General features: G+C 49.8%; 1 protein-coding gene across 1 annotated transcript; it reads right to left on the bottom strand.

Annotated features, from left to right (window-relative positions):
- Positions 1-482: 482 nt before the first annotated feature.
- On the bottom strand, positions 483-3,234 carry LOC306951338 (regulator of cell cycle RGCC-like; the record flags this gene model as incomplete). The annotated part of the gene is made up of 4 exons (XM_079541825.1): positions 483-658; positions 2,128-2,190; positions 2,584-2,664; positions 3,081-3,234. The coding sequence occupies 4 exons, from the start codon at positions 3,232-3,234 to the stop codon at positions 483-485; spliced, it is 474 nt and encodes a 157-aa protein (XP_079397951.1).
- Between the last annotated feature and the right edge of the window lie 6,619 nt (positions 3,235-9,853).

The following is a 9,853-nucleotide window of genomic DNA, read 5'->3' on the forward strand; positions in this document are numbered from 1 at the left end:
CCTACCCCATGCTCTGGGTCATCCAGGCACAGGCAAGCTGAGCCCAGGCAAGGACACAGATGACCAGGGGATTCACTGGAGTCTCCCACCTGCCTTCAGCCAGTGGAAGGCTGCTTAACTCATTCCAAGCCTCCCCAACCCCTCATAGCCCATGGGGAGCACCCAGGGCTGGGAGAAGTGTCTCCTTGCAGGCAGCTCCAGAGATGAAGTAAGCTCACAGGAGCAGGACAAAAACACAGAGACAGACTCAGAGACTTAAAATCCCGTTCATAAAAATATATTAACTGTACAGTGTACATCATCATTGTTACAGTATTGACAGCAGAAGTCAGGGTAGAGGCACTTGGGGTCCAGGCAGGGGCCTTACTTGCAGATACCCAAGAGAAGCAACAGGCCAGCAATGGCTGCCACTGCCTGACATACTGCTGCAGGGACAGACTTCCTGAACCAGGAGAGGACACCAAGGTGTCAGTGAAGCACTGCTAGTTGATCTTCACCCGTATCACCATCATGCCACTGTTGAATCCAGAGGATAAATTCCCCAGATCCACTTGGTCAGCAGCCACGAGTCCCTCTTTCAGAGCATAGCCTGATGCCCTCACCAAGAGGGTTTCATATCTTAGTGCCAGCAGAGTCCTGTCCTGCATATGGAGGCATACTGAAGCCCAGCAATTAAAGCAGAGCTGACTATGTCATCATTCACAGCTGCTAGCCAGCAGACCTCAGCAGATCTCGTGGCAGGCCCAAGGCAAGGATGAAAGCGCTGTTCCATGGCTGTGTCCACAATAATGTTGAGGACCATCCTCAGGCTCCCACTGCCTTTATGCCAGCCTGCCCTGCCCAGCCCCGGGGTCTGGGGAGCCCCTCCTTCTCCTTGACTGGGGGCGCCATGAACATGCAGAGCTGAACATGCAGGCCTAAGCTTGCCAGTGCCGTGAGACTGGCACAAGCGCAGCTGTCCCCAACCCCACAGCACCAGAAACACATTCCAGTTCTCCCACTGCTGGAGCAAGAAGCAGTTGTCGAGGCAGGATCAGTCCATGTTTGTGGCTGGGATTGTCCTTCCCTGGCATGAAGTAGCATGTCATGGCACAGAGGAGCTGTTACCCACTCAGCTGCAGGACGGCAGGGACACAGAAGCATTAGGTACATCAGGGAGGCACTCGGTGTATCTGCTGTGGATCCTTCTCCAAACTTTCCACCAAAACCACATCTCACATCTCTATGGGACAAGCAGTAAGATAGAAAAGTAGTGAGACAATAGCTGGAGGGGATGCATTACTACAGTGGATATCCCCACGCTTGCTCCCAGAATCACCTGCAGAAGGGTTAGAGCAGAAATCTGCAGTCAGGGCTGCAGCTCCCTTTCCTCATTACTAACTCGAAGTATTATTCAGGGCCAGCCGAAACAACATTTCCTTCCCCTCCCTTTTGCACATCCAAAATGAGTTGACTGATGGGAACAGATACTGGGAACAAAGACCTACTGGGGAGGGCAAAAATATAAAAGATAACCCCCATGCCTCAAGTTACCCCAGCTAGTGCCAACCTCACAATGCTGTAACGCTGCCCAAGAAAGCCAGCCAGAGAGACGCAGCATGACACTTCCACTCTCTTCAGGGACACCTGCAGCTAAGCCGTGTGTCAGTAAGGGAGCATCTGCAGAGTGATATCACAACCCAGCTGTGCTTTCAGACAGCTGGAATTCCCCATTCTACCACTGCACACAGCATCCAAAGTGGTTTCTGTTCTGCAGATGCCAACGTTCTACTCTGATAGACTTGCTCACTGTCTGCATGTTCCAATGGGCCTTTCCCCAGGCCGGTGCTAGTTGGTACTTATCAGCCTGAACCCTCACATTCCTCATAGGACATTTTCAGTAGGCACATGTCACAAGGGCTCTCCTTGAGGGCAGTACTGCCACCTCCACTTCAATAGCTGGGGAAACTGAGGTGCCAGAGATATTCACACAGAAGAATTTCTGCCTCACTCGAAAGATAAGAAAAAAAAGTCATACTCCAACTCCACACCACTGTCAGAGCACAGCCAGCTCTGCAGAAACCACACTGATGTCACAGGCTGTCCCATATCTGTGGAAGAGCCTGGTGGACAGAACCACATACATACCCTCTAATACTTTGTCCAGATCCGCAATGAACTCCTCCAGCTCCTGCGTGTCTCCAAGCTTAGCTAGCAGATAGAAAGACACCATCAGCGCTCTTTCATCCCACTCCCCTCCACCAACACCCCTCCAATCTAAGTGAGGGGCACACAGATTAGAGCTGGCAGAGCTCTGGGAAAGAGGTTTCACAACAACAACGCTACCCAAGGGCAGCACAGAAAGGAAATTCCCAGGGCTAACTGGCTGCAGACACACACCTCCACACCTGAGAACTAGCCGTCTCCTCACAGCCCACCAACCCCATCCTCTCTGCTTCCAGTTTCATACCCAGGCTCTGGGAGTGGCAGCACAGTGACCCAGCTACAAGGCACGGAACTTCCTTCACTTGCTTGTAATACCTCCCTAATGCAGGGCAGGGAAACCCCATCAAACAGCCCTTCAGACAGACCTTCCCACCTTACCTTTAGAGGAGTAAGGACCAGTGTGGGTGTTGAGATCTTCCTCACTGGAGTTCAAGCTGCTTGCTGGGGATGTGCTGGTACCTGTGGGTGCAAAAGCATCATTCACTGCCCAAGGCCAGAGGCACCCAGTAAACAGACTGCAGAACCAGGGACCGACCCCGTGCATACTGCAGGACTCTGGGCTACTTTCTCACTTGTTCAATCTGTCCTGGCTAGAAGGAATGCTCATAGGTTGCTGGGCATGATCTTCCCTGTTCTCTCAAACAGCTCTGCGGAAGCAGTACCAGCAGATGCTGGCAGCTCCTGGACCAGGACCCAGCCATAACCACAGCCCTTCCAGACACCACATTACTCATCCTGCCCACGAGTCGGGTCAGACAGGCAGCCCAGGGACTGAACCAGCAGAAAAACTCGTGTTTTATCATGGAAGAGCCCCAGAGCTCTCAGAGCGATTCCACCGTCAGGAACACCGCCCTCCCCCGCAGCCCCACACTCACTCTCCAGCTCATCGATGCCGCTGTCGTACACACTGTGCCCCGCTTTCCTCTTCAGCTCCTCCAAGTGCCGCTCATACTGACTCGCGGGGCCTCTGTCGAAGCCCTCGACGACCTCATCGAACTCCCGCAGCAGATCGCTCAGCTCGTCCGACATGGCTGCAGGGAAGCATTGGGCAGTGAGGGACTGGGGACGCGCACCGGGCAAAGCCTCGGGAGCCGTCCCAGGCTGGCGACCAACAGACCGCATAGCCGAGAGATCGCATAGCCCGCAGCGCCCCACGAACAGGCTCCCTCCGACCGGAGAGGAGCGGGATCCCGGCAGCACACAGCACTTACCTCCCCGACCCGATGCTCCGATGTGGCGGAGGCGGTCGCGGCGCATTTTGTATCAGCGCCACCGCCCCGCGGGCCGCTCCGCACCAATCGGCGGCACCGGGCGGGGCCGGGGCAGCGCCGGGAGCGGGATGCGGTTACTGCAGCGCCGGTCTGGGTCTCCCCGGGTTTCCCCCCAGCCCAACCCAGCCCAGCCTCCTCCTCCGCGCTGTTTCCCGGTGCGGTTGTCCAAGCGCGGTTGGCCCTAGGCTGGAGGTCGGCTATGTGCTTGCGGACCTCAGCATCTCCTGCCAGCTGCCCGTACTAGTCATTAGCCCAGCTCTTCCAAAAAAGAGCTTTTAGCCTCCAGGAGGCCGCTGTCTGTGATTGTCGCAGAGTGGCCTTGTGAGCTTGAGTTTGCCTTGGCCTGAAAAACTGACCTACAGCAAGGGTGAGCAGCTAAGCCAAGAGGGTGATCAGTGGCACAAAGGCTAATTGGGGGGCAGTATGAGACAGAGTACCCCAGGAGTCCATTCTGTGTACTGTCCTGTTCTACATCTTCTCTGAAAAGGTGTTGGGGCAGAGTGCACCCTAGCTGGGCTGCAGGTGACACTAGCCTGGGAGGAGTGGCAGACACAGCAGGAGGCTGCACTACCATTCAGAGGGACCTCAAAGCTGCACTATTCTCTCTGCTTCTAGGATGATCAGTGGGTTCTGTCTGTAGTTTCAATCCCCATCACCTTGGTGGTCTCAGGGGGCAATGGGGAGCTCTGATTGCTTTCTGCCACCCCTAAATCTAAGTTGGGAATCCTTTGGGTGAATGAACTGGTCACAGAGGGACACTACAGTCTTCAGAAGAAAAAAAAAAAAGCACGTCTGTGTTTTCTAACTGTGCTCATTTGGAGTTTTCTTTAGCTTTACTCCTGAACTATCAGCTAAAGCTGACACTTTCTGGGTGTAAGCTAGTGTCCCTATATTTGTTTCAACGCAGAGTGGTACAGAATATGATCTCAGCCCTCGTGGTGCAGAACCTGTATTTAGAAGAAATTGCACGTTGGTCATCGAGAAGCAAGCAGTTATTACAGCAGTATTTTACGCTGCAGTGGGACTGGCCATGCTCTGATTTGCCATACTGTGCTCTGGGGTTTTCACTGTAAATAACACAGTACTGGGAAAGCTGGAAACTCCAGGCAATTCCCCTCCTACTAAGCCACAAGAGTGCTGGCCCACAGCCAGCTTTGGGCTGGTTCTGCTGCAGAACTCTACCAGTTCTAACCTTCTTAAGACCTCTAAAGCTGACTCTAGCTGTAAAACCCCTCTGGTGTTGTGTAGCCCAAACTGTTTCCAGCAGTGTGTGAGCAGGCAGCCTGCAGCTGCCCTCAGCAGCATCACTCTGTCCTGGCACCTGGGGGCTGCAAACTGCCAGACAAAATTTCTGACTGTTTTAAAACATATTTTTATAGCAGTTTGCAAATTCAGGTGGGTAGCAGGGTAAAAGAGGCTGAAACTGAAGCATGGCAAAAGCCAAGCAGATTTGCCAGGATCTAGCTTTACTTCTATCCTTCAGCTTTGTGCCTGCATCTCTTCTGAGGAGCAGGCCTATTGGGGCAGCAGCTGAGCAAGGGTCGGGTAAAGTGCTTCAGGAACAACAGTGCTCTGCGACTGATTCGTGAAGCCTTGTTTGTTTGAGGAAGCTGAAATAGAACAAGACATATGCAAGCACACGTGCCAGGCAGTGTCTGCTGCTGCGCTGCTGAAAGAGCACTTCGTGCTGCTGAGAGGAAGCAGCACGCTTACAGAGACAAGTGGTGACAGCTGCCCTCATGTGGAGCTTTCAGCAACATCCCAGTTTAGTCCCTGCCAGTGAAGTTTCAAGCCTTGCATGCAGTGGAAGAACCTTACACTAAGCAACTTTCTTTCTTTTCAGTAAAAAATAATAATTAATCTTTGAAAAGTGCATTTCTCTGCAGCGGCTGCGAAGGACAGCCACTTCATGCTTCGCGGTGAACCCTCGGTGCCCTCGGTTGTCCTCTAATACAGTGCTTGGCACACTTTTGCACAAGCAAACTTTAAAAGGAGTTTTCTTGCAAAGCAGAGCAAATAGCGTTTCATCATAGCCATCACCTTCAGGTTAACATAATCAAGAACAAGAATTAAATGCCCCACATAGTGGTGCTTTTGAAAATGCATTTCTTCCCATGACCCGTGGGGAGCAGCACATGAAACGCAGGGTGTGCGTTGTGCACACGTTTGAAATGAATCTGAGTGCAGCCAGCTTGTCTGCCGGGATGCCTCTACAGGGCACAGAGGTGACTGCAGAACTTTTCGTTGCCTTAAGCGTGGCTTCCAAAGGGACGAGGCACATCGATTGCTTGATGCTACTCTGGTGTCAGCTATCAGTCAAACACACAGCCTGAATATCACTCACATCTTCAAACCTGGTCTGGCTCTGCAATATTTTTCCCCAAGGCGCTTCTCATTTGGTGTTTTGCTGGCATCTTCAAACTTCAGCTTGCCACTATTGCCACTGCACACTTGCGCCTTTCCTTTGCCTCTTTTGTAACCTCCTCCATCAAATGTGTTACGCAGTCACCAGGGAATCCCATACAGGACACTCCTTTAGGACAGCCCTTCTCAGGATATCCCATCAATCTGCTGCACTAAGCAAGACTTACCCCTCTATTCCCCACATGTCCAACATTCCATATTTCAACATGACAAAAATATGATTTGCAGTCCAGGTGTTGCATGGGCATAATGATTTGAGTGTCCTTATGTCCATTTAAAGACAAAGAGATCATCTGCTTTTTCTTGAATTCAAAATTATGAGTATTTGTAACCACTCCTCCCAAACTGAGGATCCATTTCCTTCCCAGTGCTGTCTCTTGAGGGTTTCACAGAAATGGCATCCAACTGCTGTAAAACCCCTGCCCTGAGCCACCAACAGCACTGGCTACTAGAAGACCTTATCCTCATTAGTGCTGCTAACGAACTCAAGCTCTTGTGGCTGACACAAGATAAGGTGTCACTCACACCCCATGGGGACAGCAAGACCAATGCTGACTGTTGACTGAGGATCAGAGTCTCACTGATGGGCCAGAGGCTTTTAGGAAGAAACTGAAAGGTCCCCCAGAAGGTCTGCTTTTGCACCAGGTATAATCCCGCATCTGTCAGCACAGACCAGCTGCTCTCTGCCTTCTTGGATATGATCCTGGTTGCACAGCTGGCCATTGGCTGCCTGAGAGTGTTGATGGCCCCGGGAGCATTCAGCAACTCATGGCATCCTGTGTTTATCTGTTCCTGCAGAGTCAACAGCACCGCTAATCTCTGGATTCGTGGGAGGCTTTCACCAGCTATCTCTCAGCACACTCATCCTTCTTTAGCTTGCTATTTTCTGGGTACTGCTTCTCCATCCATTCTGAGTGTACCCATCCACAGGAAAAAAAGACCTTTTCAAAGCAAGAGTTCAATCTCAAGCAGTGCAGCTGCAAAGATGCAGTACCCTGTGCAGGTATCAAGCACTGGTCAGATGAGGCTATGGTGGAATATCTCCTCTCCCTGTCTGGTGCCAGAAAGATCATGTATTCACTAACAATCCTTTTGAAGCTAAAAAGAATGGCCAAAGCCAAGCACTGTAATGACAAGTGTGGGACACATGAGCTGAGCTGTGAGCTCCCTCCTCACAAAGAGGGAAGTGCTGGAGTACATAGGTCTGCACTTGAGTTACGCCCACAAAACAAAACTTAATCCCTAATGAAAACCTGCTTCAGTTGTTTGCATGACCCCAAATGTTTTCCCATGGTCACAAATTTCACCTGAGCATGCAGAGGACATACAAACTGTTTCCATCAGAAAAGGCCCAAATATTTAGTCTATCTCAATCCCATAGTCACCCTAATCCCACTACGAATCCCTATCAGTCCTAAACTAAAATTAACCCTTCTACCACTGAACACACACTAAGCCTATGCCTGCCATTAGTCCTAGGAAAAAAGATTTTATCAGTGAAACTAATACGGTGCATTTATTCATCTCCCCCCACATCAAAACTTCCCTAAACTAATTCAATTGTCCTGAGAAAGCTTCAACCCACTAAAAAACTTGGAAGTAGGAGGACATAATCATAACCTTACATGGAAATTCAGCATTAATCCCGACCTTAACTGCACATCTCATGCAGGGACCTATGCAGAGCATTTCTCAAACAGCTGCCAGGTGGTGCAACCTCTGTGTGGAGTGCCCAAGAGGATCTGGGCTTTGAAAACCCCAGATGACTCTAGTCTTCCTTTGGCAATTCATCTCCAGTCCCAACATGCTACCTCTCCTTGCTATCCCTATGGCACAGTTCTGTCAAGCACTCAGACACGGTTCCTTTTCAAAAGTATTCTTCTATTTTCCAGCCATTTTGTTGAGAGGAAGGGGTGCAAAGTAAATCAGCTTCTACCCAACATGGCAGTGTAAGACATTTAAACTACAGCAACAAACAAACAAATACTATAGGGGATGGCAGTGCTGATGAGGAGCTCACAGTGAAAGGAAGTGCTTCTGATGGGATGGGAGCTGCTGTACAGATAAATTTTAATCAGTTTCCTGCAAAGACTGCATCTGGAAGAGTATCAAATAATATATGAACTCAGGTAAGATAAAATTAATTAGTAACCAGAAGTTTCCATCACACAGGAAAAACTCAGTGCTGCCTAAATGTAACATAAATGTCAGGTTGGTAGAGACCTATAGGGCAAGTAGCAAAAGGAGCCAGGCAACCTGTGCCCTGAGTTATAAATCCACTCAATTTCTCCACAGTTCAAAGAAAATAAGTGTCATTGTGTATCTCATGATCTCTATCTCCAGAATAAGTAATAGATTTGCAGTTGATTTCAGGGTGTCCAAAAGGGAGAAGCTGTGACACCAGATCCCTCTTTCCCCAGCACCAAAAAAATGCCAGCATATCCCATATCCTGCCTCCTTCCTGTTCTGCAGCACTCCAGTTTTACCCATCTTCCTTCCCTACCTGTCTGTCCTAGTTCTCTACATCAACACTCCTTTGGGCACCTATTCTCCCTCCACATGTGATCTCTTCCTATGTGCTCGCCCTCTTCTTGGCACTCTGCATTTTCTTGGAAGGAAAGTCTCGACTTTGAATATGAATATGATCATTGACATCTCAGACCAAGCAAATATAAAATTCATGATCTCAAAAAACAACTGAAAGACAAAAAGTGTTCTGTGCACGGTTTACAGCATTGTTGTCTCCTTGTCTGTGACCTTCTTTTCCACATACACCATCTTTGTACCACATCAGGAAAGCAGCCTTTAGAAGAGGTCAGAACCTATCAGGAGCACAAAGGCAAACATTTTCATCATATCGTGGCATGACACAACTAAACCTCTTAAATGCTTCCAATACCCAAAGCTGTATCACTTCCAGAGCATAAGCCTTCACCTGAAGACAAGACAGAACTGTTAGAAAAGGCAGATTCATTCAAAGAACTTGCAAATCTACAGTCACCCCCCCATCCTATGCTCCTTTATTTCAGCCTCTCCTTCTGATCTACCAACTAGAAAACAAGCACTCTTCCCTGCAGACTCAAACTCTGCCTCAGCCCCTACTCCCTGTTCACTGGGACATTCTGTCCTGTGCTTGCTGAAAGTTTGGCCTTCCGCATGTGATTAACTGATCCCAGAAGAGCAGCTTCCCCTCCTCCAGATATCTGGTGTGTGAACAAAGCAAGAACAAGCCTGGGAACACCATGGACAGCTTTATCCTATGTTATGCTGGCTGTGGATCAGTGTGCTTCGGGCGTACCTGAAGGCCTGGGGAAGGCTTTCCACAGCATCCCTCCTTTCACTGCTGTTTCGTCTAAGGACAGCCCAACCTAGGGGTTTATTGGGGAAGGGGCCACCAAACATGTCTAGCAGTGTAAATGGAAAGAATACTGCAGAAAATATTTGCTGATAACTTTCATTCTATCCCATCAGCTAAAAACATACTTGCATGTAACTTGCAGTGCCTTCCAATGCCTCAGATGTAGGAAAAAACCAAACCAGACATTTATCAGCCAAAGATCATAAGACACTCAATATCCATAATACATTATAATACATTACAGAATCACAGAATCACAGAATTGTAGGGGTTGGAAGGGACCTCCAGAGATCATCGAGTCCAACCCCCCTGCCAAAGCAGGTTCCCTACACCAGGTCGCACAGGTAGGCATCCAGGCAGGTCTTGAACATCTCCAGAGAAGGAGACTCCACCACCTCCCTGGGCAGCCTGTTCCAGTGCTCCGTCACCTCACTGTACAGAAGTTCTTGCGCATGTTTGTGCAGAACTTCCTATGCTGCAGTTTCCAGCCGTTTCCCCTTGTCCTGTCTCCACTCACCACTGAAAACAGTCTGGCCTCGCCATTCTGCCCCCCACACCTTAGATATTTACAGACCTGGATCAGGTCCCCTCTCAG

This window comes from Tetrao urogallus (assembly GCF_951394365.1).
Source record: "Tetrao urogallus genome assembly, chromosome: 13".
In the NCBI taxonomy this organism is placed as follows: domain Eukaryota; kingdom Metazoa; phylum Chordata; class Aves; order Galliformes; family Phasianidae; genus Tetrao; species Tetrao urogallus.